The sequence below is a fragment of the Choloepus didactylus genome, chromosome 18 (genome assembly GCF_015220235.1).
Source record: "Choloepus didactylus isolate mChoDid1 chromosome 18, mChoDid1.pri, whole genome shotgun sequence".
Taxonomy (NCBI): Eukaryota; Metazoa; Chordata; class Mammalia; order Pilosa; family Megalonychidae; genus Choloepus; species Choloepus didactylus.
The window spans coordinates 33,870,813-33,891,823 of NC_051324.1; the positions used below are offsets into that span (position 1 = coordinate 33,870,813).

Consider the following 21,011-nt stretch of genomic DNA (forward strand, 5'->3'; position numbering starts at 1 on the left):
TTTTTGACTTTTTTAACCCCATAAATCATGGTGGCATTTATCTCTCTTCTAAAAGGATAAATTCCACAACTAAAATTATCAGAGTATTATTATTCATTAGAACCAGAATAATAGCACATTAAATCATACCACTAACTAACGGGCAATCCCTTTTCTCAAGCTAGAGTGTGTGCATTAAAAAGTGTATGGATTTATAGAAACTAACATTAATACAATAGCAAAGAGGAAATTGTGAATAATGATGTTTAAACAAACAAACAAAAAACGGACTGCTACTTGACACTGCCACCTTGTGATCCTAGGCTTCTAAATATCTTGTTGCTTTATCACTGATTGTGAACTAAACTGAGTTCAGACCGAGTTAGGGAAGATGAGGCCTTAAGTCATTTGCTTGATTTTATCCTAGCAAGTACTATATGTGCACAAAAGCAAAAAATAGATTTAAAAAAAAAAAAAAAAAAGAAAAAGAAAAAACTTCATATGGAAACAGAAGTTTCAAAATATTTATTGAAAAACAATTCACCATGACATTCCTATACCACAAACATACCACAGGACTCTAAATAACCAATGAAAGCATACAAAGCCTATCCTGAAAATATCTTTGGATGTATTCAATATATAGGTTTATTAGAGCTCAGTAATTTAAAAATGTTAGTCCTTGGTCTCACAGACTATTTGGTAATTAATAAAAGAGGTGCCTCTTGGCATTAGATAACTGGGAGGGGACAAACTTTATAAACTACAGGCGTGCCAATTTACTCTTTCAAATTTTAAAAAGAAAATTCAATTTAAGGAATAAACTCAGGTTTCTAAATCACATAGGTATAATCTTAGGGGTGGGCTTGCTTCATTTTTTCAGGTACATCTCCCAATCAATCCCTTTCTGTGGTCTTAAAAGCATATGCTAACAACTAACAAGACTGCAAATAACACTTTTAAAAAAGATTACAGGAGGGGAATTTTAAAAAGTGTTGAAAATCAAATTTATTTGAAATCTCCAATTAAATTTTCTGTACATAATGTGGCAGATAGTTTAGACTTTTTCCCCTCCCACGCAACATGCATTTTAAAAGAAAATCAAAGTTCAACACACATTCACTCACCCACAGACTACTCCAAGCTTTAGCCAGGAGCATTATCTCTGACAGCCAAGTCATGAACCCCTGAAAATAGGGGGGAAAACCCAGATTCTTAACTATAGAGGCACCAAATGGGCCACTATAATAAGAATTGAGGTAACAGCAAAAGATCTTTTTATTTCTTGGATTGCTACATGTCACAACTTCTCAAATTTGAATATTACCTTAGCATGAAACAACCTGATTGATTAAAAAAAAAAAAAAAGATAAAATCAAAACCCAATAAATGGAAAGACAATTTAGTGAAATAGACATATCATTAGGGGATCTTTCCATCTGACTCCTGGATTTCAAATAAAATGACTTAGCTGCACTATTATTTACCATAAAAATGAAGGATTTCTAAGGCTGACTGTAATTTAGGGCATTTGTTTTTCTTTAATCCCCACAAACTATATTGTACCTAAAATCCACATCCACGTATATGTGCTATTTCATGACTCTTAGCCAATATACTTGTTAGCTGCATTGATTAAGATAACATTTAAAATGAGGGGGATGGCTGAAACAGATATTCATACACCTGTTTATGACACTGTCATCTGTGCCTCTCGACTAAGATATGCCATTGAAATTGCCCAATTTGCCTAGTTTGGTATCTATTACATGGATATAATTTTTGCATTATCACTTTTCATTATACATCTAAATGAATTAACTTTATTGATAAAAGCATATGCAAAGGCTAAAATAATCTAAAGCCTCTGGTCCAAATAACTGCCTTCCTCATTAGGCTGGTCCTTTTTAGATCCTCCTGGTCCTGTTAGCAAATACTATTAGAATATCTTGCATTGTTGTACCAAAAAAAAAAAAAAAAAAAAAAAAAAAAGTTAAAACTGCTGGTCTGTCAGATTTTCTATTACTTACAATCAACACTGGTCCAGTTCAGATGAATCTGACAGTCCTTCTCTTGTAACATAGCTCTGGAGTGGCTGTGTCCGCTTCTCTGGGTAAGGTAGCCAAACCTAATTCAGGATGTCTCTCTTTTATTAGTACTTGTGTTAACTTTTCTATACTGCATATAAAAAATTTTCCCCTTAAAATTTCTTTACAATATAGTATTGAATACCTTCACATGGAAGAATTACATGTTAAAAAGTTGTTAAAATCATCCTTACATAATAAGAATGCAACTCTTTTAAACTCTTAAATAGTTTTATTTAGGGGTTCTTTTTTCCTTTCAGGCTTTCTGCAAAATGAGTATTTTTAAAAAGAAAAAAAAAAGATTTTTTGTTGTTTGCTCTACTAGGTTGAAAAATGTGGGCAGGCTACTTATAATACATGCGGTACATGCTAAATATAACTGATATATGCTTATTCCTACGGACACTCTGCAAGATAGGGATCACCCAAGTAGGGTCTTCAATGGACTGGACCAGTGTTTCAATGCAAATTCCAGCCCCAAAAAACAATACGGTTTTGATTTCACAGTATAAATTCCCTGGAATCTGGGAAAAGATAAACTGGTTAACTGAGGTCCTTCCTCAGCAGCTCGGTCCCTCAACATTCTGAGAAATCAGGAAGGACTGTACCACTTCTTCAGTGGACTGGGGGCTGGTGTTGACATCTTCAAGAGCATCGGTCACCGAATACTGCCGATCTCGCAACCGGTTCCAGTTAGACAGAACATTGTGGTATTCAAACACTTTCTCATAATTTCCAATGGAGTTGTAAAGCTTAATGAGACCTCGGTAATCGTACTCTAGTCCACTGTAGCCTTCACCAAAAAGTTTCTTCCCTGAAAATAACACAAAAAATTTTTTAAAAAAGAAAGCTCAAATAATGAAATAATAAGCAGTTTCTATAAGATGAAACACAAATTCAATTCTTTAAGTAGGGTAACTTGATTTTATTCCTTTGAAAAGAACAGATAACAATTATTTTAGCAGTGCTCTCCTCTCCAACCCCACTCATTTTTCTTGTCTAAAGCTATTGGCCTCACTAGAAAAGAATTATAAAATCTCAAAGACTGGAAGAGACCTAAGATAAAGAATGGCAGCACCCCCAACAACAGAAATTACATATGCCCAATGTTACTGCAGCACTGTTTGTAGCAGCAAAATATAAGATACAAATGAGCACCCACAGAATGATTCAATCAACTACGGTATACGCACTCTATGGAGTATTATGCAACTCTAAGTGGAGGAGGAAACTCTAGATGAACTAATGGGGAGTGATTTCCAGGATATTTTATTAGGTTTAAAAAAAGTAAAGTACAAAATGATACTTATAGTTTGTCACTGTTTGTGTAAGAAACAGAGGAAAATAAAAAATTATTCTTGTATCCATTCATTTGTGTAAAAGAGATATACAGAAAGGATAAACCAGAAAATAATGAGACTGGTTACCCATAGGGAGTAGGTGGGAACTGAGTAGAGAAAATCAGGGGAAAATACACTTCTCTGAACATACCATTTTGTATAGTTCTTTTACAACCATGTTAATATATTACATGCTCAAAAAAATTAATAAAATAAACAAAGATGGGAGCAAAATGTAATAATTTTAACTTGTTTTAATTTTGCATATAAATTTAAATTAAAATGTAATATTTTGAGCTTATAATCATATATAAAAGATAAAATTTGCCATTTTAACAATTTTTAAGTGTACAATTCAGTGGCATTAATTACATTTACAATGCTGTGCTACCATCACCACCATTCATTACCAAACCTTTTCCATCACCCCAAACAGAAACTCTATACCTGTTAAGAAATAACTGCCCATTTACTCCTTCCCCTAGCTTCTGATAACCTCCAATTTATTTTGTCTCTATGAATTCACCTATTCTAGATATTTCATACAAATGAAATCATTTATTTATCCTTCTGTCTCTTGCTTATTTATTTCACTCAGCATAAAGGTTTCAAGGTTCATCCATGCATGTTGTGGCATATGTCAGAACTTCATTCCTTTTTACGTCTGAATAATATTCTACTGTATATATATACCACATTTTGTTCACCCATTCATCTGTTGACGGACATGGGTTGTTTCCACCTTTTGGCTATTACGAAAAATGTTGCCAAGAACACTGTGTGCAAGTATCCATTATAACTTCTGAACATAGTACTTTGAGTATATACCTCAGGATAAAGGCAAAGAGAACTGTAAACAAATACTGAACTCTAGATTCTTTTGCACAGTGGTACAGACTAGCAATTCTGAAAATACTTCATGTGCATTTTAGGATCAAGCAAGTCAGTCAATATATTATGGAGAATGGGGGATCCACATGTATATGGCTACACGAATTCTGACAAAGGTAGCGGAGCAGAGGAGAAAGAACAGTCTATTCTAGTCCTAGCTCAATTGTATATCCATATGGGGGGGAGGGGAGGGGTGAAATCTGATCCCTAGAACACATCATAAAGAAAAATCAATTCCAGGATTACAGTTTATTACAGTTTAAACCACAATAGTAAAACCAAATTTCCAGAGGACAATTTTATAGAAGACTATCTTCATGAATTTGGGGTAAGAAAAGATTTCTTAAACAGAATACAAAAAGTGCTAACCATAAAAGAAAAGTCTGATACATCTGATTACATTAAGAATTTATATTCTTCAAAAGGCAACATTAAGAAACAAGCTGTAAGAGTGAGAAAAGGTATCTACAACACATATAACCACAAAAGGGTCTGCATCAGATACAAAGAAATCCTACAAATCAATAAGAAAATGACAGACAACTCAAAATAAAAATGGACAAGAGACTTATAAGGTACTTATAAGACTGTGTCCACAGATATGAAAAGGGCAGCCCTCTCCAGTTATCAGAGAAGATGTACCTATGCATCCACCAGAAAAACTAAAATTAGAAAGATTGACAATATCAAATGTGGAAGAGGTTGTAGAGTAATTAAAATCCTCACACACTGCAGGTGAGTTTAAATCATAAATTGGTACAATTACTCTAGAAACTGGCATTCTCTACTAAAGTTGAATATACGTTTGCTTATGATCCAGCAACCTCATTCCTAATTATATGCCAAAACAGAAATGCTTGCACCTTTGATCATAAGACACACTCAAAAACAGAATGGATAAAGTATGATATTATTAATCAAATATTATATAGCACTAGAAATTAACAAATGACAGCAACATGAAACCACACAAATGCATTTCATAATTAATGTTCACCCAAAGAAGCCAGACACATAAAAATATACATTGCAAGATTCCATTACATCAAATTCAAAAAAGGCAAACCTGATCTAGGATCTTAAAGATAGGAGAAAGGAAGAGGAAAGCTGGTATAGTGATTATATAAACAAAAGTTTAGAATAATACTTTTGCCTATACTTGACATCTACTATCACACTCTTACTACTGGCTTCAAAATCACCTTTACGGGAATTCTGGGAAGATGACAAAGTAGGAAGCTCCAGGAATCAGTCCCTCCACCAGAACAAGTATTAAACCGGCAGGATCTATCTGAATCAACAATTTTGAATCTCTGGAGTCAAGCAGAACACTGTATAGCATCCAGGGAAGAGCAGGAGGAAGAGGCTTGTAAACTATGATGAATACCAATAAATCATTCTCTCTGCAAACACTTACCGGTGCCCACCCCCACTCTTGCAGTGAACAGGTCAGGCACCAGGTATGGCTTGCTAGTGCCAGACAGGGACATAAAAGCCTCTTCCCCAAGACTGGGAGGTGCTGGTGGTAGGTGGAGTGGGGAGGAAGGAGCGCAGGACTATCAATGATCACTGCCTTTAATCAGTTACTTTGGTCCGTGGGGGCCTGGGTCTGAGGACAGCCATTGTTCCAACCCCCAACCCCCAAAAAAGGCAGCAGAGGAGACTTAACAACAGTATGCTTTCTCAGAGCTGTGGAGGACAGCTGAAGGGCTGCATTTGCAGAGCAGGGACTGAGTCAAGAAACAGCAGCTTTAGGAAACCGTGGAAGAAGCTCCTGGTGCCCTTCCCGGCCCCTCCTGCATCGCCTCCCCAGGACAGTTTGGAGCTGCTGCCTCTCCATTTTTGGATCCCTAGACTTCTGGCTGGAAAAGACTGACTTGAGAAACTTCTCTATGGTATGTCCTCCTTCCCAGAATTTGCCCTCCAGGCAAAAGCAGCCTGAGAAAATGAAATAGTCTCATCAGTTGTAGCAAATGTACCACACCAAAGCAAAGTGCTAATAATAGGGCAGTATATGAGAATACTGTTCTATGCATGATTATTCTGTAAACCCGTAACTTCTCTAAATAAACAAACAAACAAATAAATAAATGGGCAAAAGGGACAGACATTTCTGAAGCCGGGGGTGGGGTGGGGGTGGGTTGTCATCTTTGGCAAAATGCTTCAGATGATTTTTGGGTGGTTCCTTATCCTTAGCTGCTCTAACACCATTTAAGTCGTAGTAATAACATTTCCTTTATTCACAGTATTATAAGACTTGTTGACCTCTAATCAATTAACTGAAGAAAACATAAAGGTAACATACCAATTGCTATAGATCGCAAATAAAGTTTCTCGGCATTTTCATATTGATTCATGTCATAGTTATATAAAGAAGCCAAATGTCCCACTGAAAGGGCTACTTCATAATCTTCTTGACCAAGAAGTTGTTCTTTAATCTGAATAGCTTTGATGTGCATTTCTTCAGCTTCCTAAAAAACCAATTAAATGTTATCAATCAGATCACACTTTTTACCCAATGAGCAAGATTCTTCTAAAATGCTAAAGAAATCCTGCAGATACCAAAAGGTTAATCAGATGAGTACACACTATGTTACTCCAAAAGTTGGCCTATGGGGAGCATCACTGATTTTTGTTAACTATGCATGTAAGCTGATATAGTTATATTGTCCCATGCTAAAAGTGACAACAAGAAACCTGTCCTGGTAATAAACAATTAGAAGAAATTTACAGTAGAATGTTTTAATGTTAATTTAAAAGGGAATTAAAGTAAGTGAATTTTTTTTTTGATTTATCATTATACTTCATGTATTTTAGATTCTGTAGGAAGTAAATAGTGGAGTTACAAATCAAAAATACAGTAGTACTGGTATTTATATTACCAGGTGATCTTTACTGGAAATCTTTATTTCTTCATGTGGTTTCAGTCAGTTGTTCAGTGTCCCTTCCTTTCAGCCTGCACAATTCCCTTTAGCATTTCTTACAGGACTAACCTACTGGTGATGAAGCCCCTCAGCCTTTGATTATCCAGGAATGTTTTTAACTCTCCTCATTTTTAACCTCCAGGTGTTTGTGAATTTTCTAAGTCTCTGATGGTTATTGACTTCTAATTGTATTCCAGTGTGGTCAGAGAATGTGCTTTGAATAATTTCATTTTTCTTTTTTTAATTTATTGAGGCTTGTTTTATGTCCCAGCATATGGTCTATTCTGGAGAAAGTTCTGTGATCACTAGAGAAGAATGTGTATCCTGGTAATTTGGGTTGTAATGTTCTATATATGTCTGTTAAATCCAATTCATTTATCAGATTGTTTAGGTTATCAATTTCCTTACTGGTCTTCTGTCTGGTTGATCTAGCTACAGGAGAGAGTGATGTGTTGAAGTCTCCCATAATTATTGTGGAACCATCCGTTGCTTCCTTTAGTTTTGCCAGTGTTTGTCTCATGTAATTTGTGGCACCATGATTGGGTGCACAAACATTTATGATTGTTATTTCTTCTTGTTGAACTGCCCCTTTTATTAGTATGTACTGGCCTTCTTTGTCTCTCATAACATCCTTGCATTTAAAGTCTATTTTATCTGAGATTAATATTGCTACTCCTGCTTTCTTTTGGCTGTAGCTTGCATGAAATATTTTTTCCATCCTTTCACTTTCAATTTCTTTGTGTCCCTGTGTTTACGATGAGTCTCTTGTATGCAACATATTGATGGTTCATATTTTTTGATCCCTTCTGCCAATCTACATCTTTTAATTGGAGAGTTTAATCCCTTTACATTCAACGTTATTACTGTGAAGGCATTTCTTGAATCAGCCATCCTATCCTTTAGTTTATGTTTGTCAGATATATTTTTCCCCTCTCTCTTATTGTCCTTTAATGAACCAATATTGAATCTCTTTAGTATTGAACCTTTCTCTGTATCTCTCTCCTTTCTTTGTTTCTCTGTTGATAGGGCTCCCTTTAGTATCTGAAGCAAGGCAGGACTTTTATTAGCAAACTCTCTTAGCATTTGTTTGTGAAAAATTTAAGCTCTCCCTCAAATTTGAAGAAGAGCTTTGCTGGATAAAGTATTCTTGGTTGGAAATTTTTCTCTCTCAGAATTTTAAATATGTCACGTCACTGCCTTCTCGCCTCCATGGTGGCCGCTGAGTAGTCACTACTTAGTCTTATGTTGTTTCCTTTGTATGTGGTGAGTTGCTTTTCTCTTGCTGTTTTCAGAACTTGCTTCTTCAGTATTTGACAGTCAGATCAGAATATGTCTTGGTGTGGGTTTATTTGGATTTATTCTATTTGGAGTTCACTGGGCATTTATGCTTTGTGTATTTATATTGTGTAGAAGGTTTGGGAAGTTTTTCCCAACAATTTCTTTGAAATACTCTTTCTAGACCTTTACCCTTCTCTTCCCCTTCTGGGACACCAATGAGTCTTAAATTTGGAAGTTTTATTTTATCTATCATACTCCTGAGGTTTATTTCAATTTTTTCCCCCATTCTTTCTTTTGTTCTTTCATTTTCTGTTCTGTGGTCCTCGAGGTTGCTGATTTGTTGTTCAGCTTCCTCTAGTCTTGTACTATGAGTATCCAAATTAAAAAGATTTGGTCAACAGTTTCTTTTATTTCCATAAGATTATCTATTTTTTTTATTTACTCTTGCAATTTCTTCTTTATGCTCTTCTAGGGTTTTCTTCATGTCCTTTACATCCTGTGCCATGTTCTTGTTGTTTGTCTTTAGTTCTTTGATTAATTGCTCCAAGTACTGTGTCTTCTCTGATCTTCTGATTTGGGTATTGGGTTTGGGTTATCCATATTGTCTGGTTTTATCATATGCTTTAAAATTTTCTGTTGTTTTTGGGCTCTTGGCATTTGCTTTACTTGATAGGGTTCTTTTAGGATATGTAGAATTATTCAAAGCCTAATCTCTAATTTGTCAGATTTACAGCTTGGTGGCATACACCTGCTCTAACTAACCAGCAGATGGCGCCGTGAGTCACCTATTCCCCTCAAGTCAGTTCTCCCCAGTTGTGTCTTTGTGATTCTTGTGGGGTCCAATTGGTGCACCAAGTTTGGGTGTGTTGTTGGTGCTGACCACCCAGAATGTGGGGTGTGTGTCTGAGCAGTTAGGGAGGGAGGACAGCTTTAATAATCAAACCTCCCAGGTGTTCCCGGAGATTTAAGGCTGTTTCAAGACTCTAAACCTTCATTTCAGTCTCGCCACAGATTGTCTCTGCCGCTGACCCATAAGTCCTTGGTATTGGCGTACGGACCCTGGGATTTCCTAGTGGGTCCCTCTTCCAAGCTGTGCCCTTCTAGGGCCTCTGCTGAGGTAAGGCTGTGCTACGTCACAAGTGCGCGCCATCCCTCAAGGGAAGTTCTGGGCTGCGAGGCCATGTAGGAGGCGTTCCCAGCCTGCTGTAAGGATGGCTGAATGGCGTGTGTTAATTTCCCCCTTTTCGCACAGCTCCACCTTCCCAGCTCTGGGACAATTAGCTGTGGGTGTGCGAAAGGCTACTGTCTGAGCCCAATATTGTCATGTGTGCGTGCGTTGCTGGAAACACTTCCCGTCACACTGGGTTTTTTGGCACAGCTCTGGGCTGTGGTGCCTGTGCTGGGTAGGAGCATTCCCAGCCCACCAGGAAGATGGCTCCAAGGGATGTGTTTTTTTTCCTCTTTTGGCTCACCTCCGCCTTCCTCACTCTGAGACAATTAGCAGCAGTGGTGCGAAAGGCTATCTTCCATGCCAGATATTGAGGCGTTTGCACAGCCCATTCCTGCCATGCTTCACTGCGCAGTGCTCGCTGCTGTACCTGCAGCCGCTTTGGGTTTTTAAAAAAAGAACTAGTCTGCCTCCAAATGCCAACCCATGGTTCTCCCACACCGCAGTGTGGCTGCTGTATATTCAGCAAGCTTACTCACTCGTTTCAGAATGTAGACTCCCGGTTTCACCAAGTGCACAGTCCCTGTGGATTTAGCAGACCTTGTCCAGCTGGTGCATCGCTGGAACTGGTATTCTGGGTCACTTTCTGGCTTTTATCTAGTATTTTTCATGAAGGTGTTTTTTCGTCCTGTCTCTCCTAGCCACCATCTTAGGTTCCGCAGTAAGTGAATTTTTATTGCTATAATTAATAACAGTAGCAATATCTGATATTTCTTGTAAACCGAACATGTGCCAGGCATTCTGCAAAGTGCTGTACTTAAACTTAGCCAGGAGCTATGCTTGACATTTAACTATAACAACTGTATCAGAGTTTATGGTTCAACATATTTGTGTCTTATTTTTCCATGGTTCTGATTTTCTAATTTTATTTATATTCTGACTATGTTGTTTTATACTAGCCATTTTCTCAATTCTTTTTTGGATAAAGTAGGAATATAACAAATGTGTACTTAATTAAGTAGATAAAAATGTAGTAAAAATGTTTCTACCTTAAATTTTCTCATTGATTGATAAAGTCTTCCAAGGTTTCCATAGTGTTTTGCAGTCTGTACATTAAACTCTCCAAAAGCTTTTTTAGCTAGCTGAAGTGAAGACAGGTGCAAATCATGAGCTTCTTGAAGCAGCCTCTGTTCAGTTTCCTTATTATGACAGTCAATTGCTATCTCTTCTAAAATGAGTGCTGAATGAAGAAAGCATTAAAATTAGTGCACTTCAAAACCAGAACTATCTACCAAAGCTAATCAGAGCATATAATTTAAAATTAAATTCTATGAATATTAATTGAATATATTTATATCAGATTATGGTTTAGAACTGGGAAGATTAAAGTACTGCATTTAAAATGTATACTTTTGTGGGTCACTTTATTTTGGACAGTATAAAGAATTCATATTTAAGAAAAACAGTGGTATACATCAAATTATTTTGCAGAATTGGTTTCTATTTACTAGATTGCTATACTTTTGCTGGCAAGAATTTGCTTTTTAAAGTACATGGCAGGAATACAAGAAGGAAAAGGCAAATTTTTAATAGTTATAAAATCATTATAAGGAGTAACTAAGTACCATTAAATTCTTGAAACCACTCTTTGTAAAACATAACCTTTAACTTAACACAACTAAAAACTGGTTTCCTCCCACTTACTTGACCAAGCAAATTAGGCAAGAAGATTGCTCAATTTCAGAGTCACATTTAAGATTTTCAAATTCCATCTAAAGCCTTAAAATATATATATTCTTTTACCAGGTGATTCTATTTCTAGGAAAACTTTACATGCGCAAGAAGATAAGTAAAAAGCATTTTAAAAAGAATAAGAGGTTGAAAACAATATAAAAGTCCAACAATAGGGGTGAAATTAAATATATGTACTGAAATGAAAAAATGTTCAGGAAATATTAAGTAAAAAAAAAAGATTATAAAACTAAAAAATATTGATTCATTCATTTCATTACCTATTTGAAGAAAGAAAAGTCTAAAAGTACATTCAACAAAATTTACTCTGTAATGGTAGATTTCAGGTAACTTTATTTTTTCTCTTTTCTATCTAGCTTTTAATTTTTAACATTAATTATACATTACTTGTTAACTTTAAATGCAAACCTAGAGAGGAAAAAAAACACAGCTCCAGACTTCAGGCCAAACTTAACACATATGCATAGAATCATCTTAACAGTGACCCATTCATGAACATGCCTTCAATGGTGTGATTGGTGGTGATTAGAAGAAAAGCTAAATAAGAAAAGAAAATAGTATTTGGCAAGAGCCTTGCATCATTAAGGGTAACTTGATATGAAGCTCCATATAAGAATCCTGAAGCATAAAGCTGAAGCTGTGTGAAAAACCTGTGTTCAGTTTGCTATCCATGTTCTGTGAAATCATTTATGCTCTTCCTCCATACCCCTCTAAAAAGGAATGAATGAATGAAAGAAGGACAGAAAAAAGAAAGTAATTCTTGGTTATCAACAGCAATGTTAATCTGAGAGAAGTGAACAACCTTTCATTATGAATCACTGGAAACCTTAATTAAAGCTGCAGGCCAACACTTTAAATCAGTGAACTGGCCATCTTAGCAATATACAGATACAGTCCAACCCTATGCTACACTCTTCTGATGAAATAAATGTATACCACTATTTTATACCATGTATCATCAATTAAAAAATATCTGGGACTAGATTACAAAGGGTACCTTTCACCCTCTTTGAAGAAGCCAAAAGAAGATGATCTTCAGGAAGGATGTGGGTAATGATACCAATAGCTCTTTCTGCATGAAATCTGCAATACAGATAGACATATTCTGGCGTTTCCTTTTAGTTACAAATGATTTAAGCATTTTCAAAATCACAACCAATTATACTGATAGAAAGTGCTTCTAAAATTATCTGTGTGGTAAAGGACCAGTTTGCATTTCAAAAAATTTCTAATATGTTGTGGACTGAACTTTTGTTAAGGGAGAGACGGAAAGATATTGTGACACTTTAACCCTAGAGGAGAGAGAGCAGCTTTCTGTTGTTCAGGCCTCTACTTGAGCTATTCATTCAAACTATCAACAAATCCAGTCAATGGTTCCTTCAAAATACAACCAAATTATCAGTTTTTTCCTAGATCTTTCACCCGGATTATTACAATAGCCTCCAACTGCCTTTATTCCACCTACAGTCTATTATTATTAGGACAGAATTATTCATCCAAAATCCAAACTAGGACAGAATTATTTTTTGCAAATCTAAACCAGATTCTGTCACTCTTCTGCTCAAAACCTCATATGGCTACCCTTCCCGATCAGAATAAAATCGGAAGTCCTTATGGTCTATAAAGCTCAACATAATCTTTCACTCTGCAACCTCCTGACTGCATATCCTACCCCCTCCCTCTCTAACCACACAAGCCTACTGGTTTCCTAAACCTGCAAAGCATATTATCATCTCAGGATGATTGCATTTGTTTTACCTTTATCTGGAATGCTCTTCTCTGAGTATACACATGGCCCACTCCTCATTCAATACCCGTTACAGACCAGCCTACATAAAATTCCCTAAAAAGCCCACCATCATTCTCTAAACCCTTACCCTACTTTTTTCTTCTTCACAGCATATATTATCACCTGACATGTTTGCTTATTTGTTTATGGCCCATCTAATTAAAAAGAAGGAAAACTATTTGTCTATTTTAGCTGCCAATTCTTTTCAAACAACTCCAAGCCTCCTACCCACTCTTCCAAGTAATCATTGATTTCCTCAGATCTGTCTTCCAATTCACTAATTATCTCTTTAGTTCCATCCAATCTTCTGTTTGTCCACTGAGTTTTTAATCTCATTGACTATTTTCTAATTCTTGTTACGTTTTTTATAACAGCTTTAAGATATATTTCACATCCCATACAGTCGACCCATTTAAGGGAATTCAACAATGGTTTTTAGTACATTCAGAGCTGTGGACCTATCACCACAATTTTGGCCATTTTCATCACCCCAGAAAGAAAGCTCGTACCCATCAGCAGTCACTATTTCCTCCCAATCCCCTGGCCCTTGTCAATGACCAATTTACTTTCTGTCTCTATGGATTTGCCTATTGTGAACATTTCATATACATGGAATCATACAATATTGATTCTTTGTGACTGGTTTCTTTCACTTTAAGCATAATATTTTCAAGATTCATCAATACTGTTGCATGTATCAGTTGCTTAATTTTTAAAAGTCTTTTCTCTTTTTTCCCCTCTAAAATATTAAATTTCTTCTTTTATATCAGGATCAGCAAACTTTTTCTGTAAAGGGTCAGACAGTACACATTTTAGGCTTTGTGGTTCTCACAGTCTCTCTCACAACTACTCAACTCTGCTGTTGTAACAAAATAAGCCATATATAATACATGAATGAGCATCGCTGTGTTCCAATTAAACTTTATTTCACCCATGAGCTGTAGTTTGCTTCCCCATTTTTTACCTTTAATCATTTAAGAAAGGTTACCTTATAGTATCAACTAAAAAAAAGTTCTGTTAACTAAAGTTCTCTGGATTCTAATACTGTTCATTAGGTCTGCTGACTCTCACTCATAGAGAAAATGTTTCCTTACTTTGTTTTCCAGTTTCTGATTGTGAATTCATCTAAGGTAGAGCTATGTCCATGGCAACTCTGCACGGTTTGGGTTGAGGGTTAATTATTTCCGAAATTTTGCATTTTCTTCTGCAAGATATCCCAGGAGAACTAGCTAGAGTGCTTTTTAATGTTTTGTCAATTTGGGAGCTCCTGCAGGCATGATCTTCAAACTCAATAGTGGTACAGGTCTGTAGTTACAAATTCCTTTTGAGGTCCCTTTTTTGGGGTTCAACTCTGAGCTCATTCTGAAAAGGACAAGTTTTCTTGTCTTCTCTCTGCTGTTGGGCAGATATGTTTCTTCCTAGTCTAGCCTTCATTTGAGAGCACAACCTTGATCTTGACTTCATGTGAGGCTTTCAGTTCTAACTCAGCCTGCTGTGGGCTGGAAGCCTTGTCTCTTAAAGCCAGGATTGTTGTCCAACAAAGGATATAGAAACCTGTTAAGTTTTTCCACCACCCCATAGCAGTTATACCAGAGTTCATGCCTTTCCCTTTGGACTTTATTATCCATTATTAGCCACTGGGGTTTTCCCTTCTCTCTTTTGCAAGCTCAGCTATACATTTAAAAACACAACTGTTACATTTTATTCAGCATTTCTATGTGTTTTGTGCACAAAGTTTTCAGATTAGTAATTCTGCCATGTATCCAGAAGCTACTGCACTACTCACAGAAAAGTCATTAAAGAAAATATTCAAAACATAAGTTATAATCTGAATGAAGATATATGTCTCCATATTAAACCACACAGAGTCTAAATGAATGGCTTATGAACTGGTATGATTTTAAATGACTTCAAAAAACATTCTAGGTATCCTGTTAAAGCTCCAGGAAGACACATTTAATACATAAAGTATATTTTGTACTATTTTATTAGGAATAAAACACAACAGCATTTAATCCTTCACCGAAAAGGAATATGGAACTTACAGCGCATTGTCAAATTTCCCAGAGCTATACTGGTGAACATAAGAAGAATAAGCCAAGTCTTCATGAGCTGTTGCTACATGGATATTTTTGCCACCAAACACTGACTGCCGAATGTCAAGGGCTGCCTGAAATAATCATGAAAATATTTGAAAATACCGTAAATCCTTAGAAAACACCACTTAAATGACCTAATAATTTAAATATATATTCTATATACCCAATCCCATTAAGTTTTGAAGCAAGAAAGTTCTGCTGTATTTAAATAACAATAGAACACGAAAGTCCCCTATAAGATTGAGTACTTAAAAGGCAATGGCTTAATAATGAAAACCATTCATGTCTTGGGAATCACATCAGTATTTTTCTCTGTATCCTTTTTCAGAACTGAACTGTAAAATCAAAGATACTCTGTCTACAGCAGTGGTATAGTTCATCAATTACCTGAGAATGACTGAGGTAAAGTCTAAATTGCTATCAGCTCTCCTTGCTGTTACAAAGGCATTTATTTACAATGACACTTGATAAATTAACAAGAACAAGCCATCATCTGGGCAAATGAAAACCATAAAAGTACTGCTAAAATGTGGGCCCACAACCCAGCAACTTTTTCCTGGAACATACTCTTTAATTCCTAAAACATTAACTTTTAAAATCTTAGGTATTACTTACTAATGATATGTCCTATATGAAGGGGGGGCTTAGAGTTATTTTTAGAGGGTGGATTTAAACATGCCAACAAATACAGGTCAGCCAGTCAATTCAGGTTGAAAGAAAAAAAAAAAGTGTTAACATTTAACATACCTGATAAATTGCAACAGACTGACAGATATTATCTACATTGAGTAAGTAGAATCCATAATCTAGCAGTGTATCAGAATATTTTGGGTGTTTGGATCCAAAATGATCCCTATTTAAAAAAATACAAAACTATTAGGACATAAAATAAAAAGGGTCTTTGAAACAGTATTTTTAATAACAATTACCTACCGTGCCAAATACACTGCATGTTTAATTAACTGTTCTGCCTTCTTAAATTCACGTTTTACTACACAAGCCTAAAAATAAAGTTAAAAAAAAAAAAAGTTAACTCTCAAAACAGTTAATTAGTATGCTAATATAATATAGCTTATATATTCAGGCTAAAATGGTCAATAAGAAAAAAGCTTCTTCAAACATAAATAGAAGGGGTCTATTTGGAATTTCTGTCCTTCTAAGTACTTGAAAATTCTATTATAAACAGATCTGTATATACTCTACGTACAAATCACGGAACTTAAAATTTTGACAGTCATGCCTAGATAGTACAAACCTGTTACAACAAAGTTACCTTACAATATTGGTATATTCTCATCCTTCCAGATTATTTTAAAATAAAAGGGTGGGGTTTGCCATGTTATTTTCTAAGGACTTATACGCCAGTTCTGGACTGGCTCTCACATCTTTTGTAGTTTTTATCTAATAATTTTTATACAGAATCTCAAATTTTTCTATTATGCTTAAAATATCTTGATACATGAAGATAGTTTATTTTTAATTAAAGCAGTTTTAAGTTTACAGAAAAACCATGCATTAAGTATGTAATTCCTAGATTACCTCCACCCCCGCACAGTTTTCCCTGCATTAATCTGGTACCCTTGTTACTAAAAAAACATATTATAATTATACTATTAACTATAGTTCATAGTTTACATTAGAGTTTACTCTTTGTGTTTTTAGCCAGCAGTTTTTCAAATCTAAATATCACTTGCAGCTGTTGCCATTTTCTTAGGCTTCTGCCCGCCCATGCATGGCTAGACAAAAAACTCTTGTTGGGGGGTGGGGGTGGGGGGTGGATCACTTGCATATAGGAATATAAAACTTACTAGTATGCTATGTCTTTGTATCACATATATATTCAATATCTGTAATTCATTAAAACCATATTAATATCCCTTTTCTAGCTCTGATGGTAACCTGAATATTTATACTGTTTACTTGCTCTAAAACAACTGATTTAATTAACTTCGCAGTCATCTTAGCCCTTTTAAATCCACAATTTTGGAATCTCTCTTCTAATTGAAATTTCCATAACTAACCCCACTAAACGTGCATGTTAGAAACTGAGAAACCTGTGAGTAGAAAGCGTGTATCTGAAAACTGTTTTAAGGCCTCAGTGCACCAAAGCAACATTTTAAATACTATTAAATGGCCTCAAAGACTGAGTGCATTTATTTACAGAATAAGATAAAACCAAAGAAAAATCAAATATGGATTGCCCAGTAGGTCAAGTATAGAAAGCTGTCATGCTGTGAGACTGTTAATAACAACACTACATATTCTTCAGGAGAAAAGATATCAAAGCCCATACAACTTTGGCATAAGGAATTCAGGTCTCTGTAGAGTTAAAAATAAGAACAACAAAAAACTCAAGCCAGAATGGCTCCAAGACACAATTTTGATCTACTTTTCAGCTGAATTATCAAAATGAGTTATTTCACAAATTTTCTGGGTATAGAAAATTTATTTAAAGTGTTTGTTAGATGGTTTTAGAAACCATATTTCTAAAACTGAATACGGAAATTTAGAAAATAGACCTTGTTAACACCTAATTGTTAACAACAGGTTAATTAAAACATTTAAAGACTTATAAATCTTATAATTAATTTCATAATTTTAATATTATATTCACCTTAGAAGCTTGTCTTAAAACATCTACCACGACTTTGACTGGCAAGCCAGCTGTGATTTCTTTCATTGCTTCAATGCACCACTTGTATGCCTAAAAACAAATATTTATAGAAGAGGCAGAACTGTGATAAATCAAAATGACAATATTTAACAAAATGATTGTGAATTTTTCCTGCAAGCTTTCAAGTACATGAATAAGAGCACACATAAAACATTTATACCTTAACTTTTTTCTGAGTGTTTTCTTGAAGATATGTTTGTTACATTTTTATCTTTGCTCCTAATGTATACAGACAGTCTGAATCAGACCTTGGGAATAGCCATATATTCAGGGAATGAGAGGTATGTTCTCTCTTGCTTGAAAGTCTTTGCATATACTGTTCCCTCTGCTTTAGAATATATTCCTCCTTCCTCCAGCCCCTTTATTCATCTAACCTGTCTTTAAGCTTTTCAGACCAGGGTTTTCTGTATTTTCCTATACTTTCCTTCCCCTACTGTAGCACTTGTTACTTTATGTTTTAATTTCCTGTTGAGTGTTTACTTTGAGATAGCCATTGTTCTAAGTTCTTCATGTTCATTAAAACATTTAACTGACAAAACAAACCTATGAGGTCATAGATACTATTTTATGGGAAATTGAGGCACAGAGAGGTTAAGTACCAGGCAATATGCTAGCATCTAGGTATCCAGTGGGGAACAAGAGAAAATGCACTTCCTCTCATAGTGCTTAGTGGGAGAAAGAAAAAAAAAAAAGTAAAACAAATAAATAATTTTGGATAGTGATAATCATGACAAAGTGTTTTCATGCTAGGAATGTTTGGTATAGCAGAAAGAGCATGCACTATCAAGTGAGACACTGCTAAACTGGAATCACACTATACTACTTACTTAACTACTAAGTGTTAACTATCAAGTGTTAAGCCACTTGATTTCTGAGTCTAAGTTTCATCTATTTAAGAATACATAAAAAGGTACTCAATAAACATTTGTTCTATTTTGCAAGTTTCCTTCTCTCTCACTTCACTTTAAAAGATGTGGCTATTTAGAAGCAATTTTGATTCCAAAATGTAATGAAAGCAACTTACTTAACTCAAATTTAGGCCAAAAAATATGCTTTGTTTGTAAGAAGCTAAATAATTTGATTTTGTTTCCAAAGTAACAAAGTAAAATCTTCAGAATTGTAGTAGACTGTAATACTCATTTAAAACATTCACTGTCCCTCCTTGTATGTACATACAATGGAATATTATCCAATCATAAAAACAAAGAAGTTCTGACACATGCTACATGAATGAACCTTGAAGACCTCATGTTGAATGAAATAAGCTAGACACCAAAGGACAGATACCATATGATCTCACTTATGTGAAATAACTAGAACATGCAAATTCATAGATGGAAAGTAGACTGCAGGGTAAAAGGAGTCGGGGTAGAGGTGGGGAATGGGGAATTAATGTTTAATGGGTACAGAATTCCTGTTTGGGATAATGAAAAGTTTTGGTAAGGGATGGTGGTGATGGTAGCACAACTCTGTGAATGTTGTTAACACCATTGAATTGTATACTTGAATACAAATACAAATATTATGTATGTAAATAACCACAATAAAAATTTAAAACAACAACAAAAACAAAACACAAGACCTTAAATAAACTTCCTGAGAAACTGGAGACAAATGATAAGGGTTTTAGATTTGTACATGTGGTTTGGTAAATTCTTATACAGATATTAAAAACAGGATGACCCTAGCATCTTGGTTTCACAAAATCTTATAATTATTGTAGAATTTTCTGGTTTCACTTCTAATTGCTATTTTCCTTTAAATATGGAATAGATGTGTGTGTACACAGATGAATCAAAAATCGAAACAGGAAAAGTAAGTTTTAAATATGAAAGCTGAATGATGGCTTCCTGATAGCATGAAATTATCAAATTCTTGCATAAATAAAGCAATCCAAGCAAAGGAGTGAAGTAGCCATACCTCACTTCTCAACTACGTATTATTCAGCACTGAAGCACTAATTTAATTGTATAAAGTCAGGAATGAAGCTACCTTTCTCTTAAGGTAGTGAAGGAGCAAAGCAATGCAACAAAGCACAAATAAAATTCAGCTTCCCATTGAAATGAATGCCTTCAAGATATGAGACTTCACCAGAGCTACACATCCAATAAAAAGCATTAAAAGGTTCATCTAACATAGCACACCCATAAAAACAATTTAGGTGGAGATCCATTTGGTTAAATTAAACAACAAAAAAGGTCCTAAGTCTTACACGTGTATGTTCAAAATCCATCCCACAGAATATTATTTTGCCTGATCTTAAATATTCCATTACAAATGTATACTGCTTTAAGTAAACATAATATGTGAAAATGAGATCTATAAGACAAATAAGAGATACTTATTTGATTTATTCTGTTTTACAGGTACTTACTAGTCACAATGAAAAGCACTTCAAAATACTCACCTCATCATAGTGACTTTTTGCAAATAGGAGGGCACACAGTTCTCCATAGAGTGCAGCTTTGTTTGCTTGCTGACCGTGTTTTGACAGTTTATCCATATACGTCTGAGCTAACTTAAATGTTTCTTCACCCAAATGATATTTGCAGTTTCCATTTCGTACATGAAGCAACCTACAAAAAACATAAATATTATTCCTCTATTTTTGATATTTCTAACCTGTGTGGACTTGATAAACTCTTATAAATCACATTAGCACCCAAAAGAGTTAAGGTAATTAGATGCAAAAAATGAGGCAGATTGGAAAACAACTGTATGTTCCAAACTGGGGTTATCTAATGCCCATAACAAAGTACATGCTCTTCCCAGAAAGTTTCCTATGATTAATCTCATCCACCTTTGATTCCTTATCCTCTCTAAATATTTTCCTTACTTTGGGCACTCTGCATGTGCTACATCAAAACAAAACAAAAAAATCTAAAAGTTGCAAATCGAAAGTAATACTCTCATTACAGAAAATTTGGGAAACAGAAGAAAAAAAAAATCCACATGGTATCTTATCACCCACAATTATCTTCCATTCTTTTTCATAATATATTTGTATAATACTTGATCAGTTACCATGCA

General features: G+C 35.1%; 1 protein-coding gene across 1 annotated transcript in view; it reads right to left on the bottom strand.

Annotated features, from left to right (window-relative positions):
- Window positions 1-962: 962 nt before the first annotated feature.
- The window catches only part of APPBP2 (amyloid beta precursor protein binding protein 2), a 68,479-nt gene continuing 48,430 nt past the window's right edge, over window positions 963-21,011 (bottom strand). The window contains exons 5-13 of the mRNA XM_037809402.1: window positions 20,389-20,557; window positions 17,922-18,011; window positions 16,241-16,308; window positions 16,055-16,160; window positions 15,254-15,378; window positions 12,417-12,502; window positions 10,717-10,907; window positions 6,603-6,768; window positions 963-2,880 (exon numbers count right to left, since the gene is read on the bottom strand). Of these exons, the coding sequence (XP_037665330.1) occupies window positions 2,627-2,880; window positions 6,603-6,768; window positions 10,717-10,907; window positions 12,417-12,502; window positions 15,254-15,378; window positions 16,055-16,160; window positions 16,241-16,308; window positions 17,922-18,011; window positions 20,389-20,557 (1,255 nt within the window). The 3' untranslated portion in view covers window positions 963-2,626. The remainder of the gene's footprint in view (window positions 2,881-6,602; window positions 6,769-10,716; window positions 10,908-12,416; window positions 12,503-15,253; window positions 15,379-16,054; window positions 16,161-16,240; window positions 16,309-17,921; window positions 18,012-20,388; window positions 20,558-21,011) is intronic.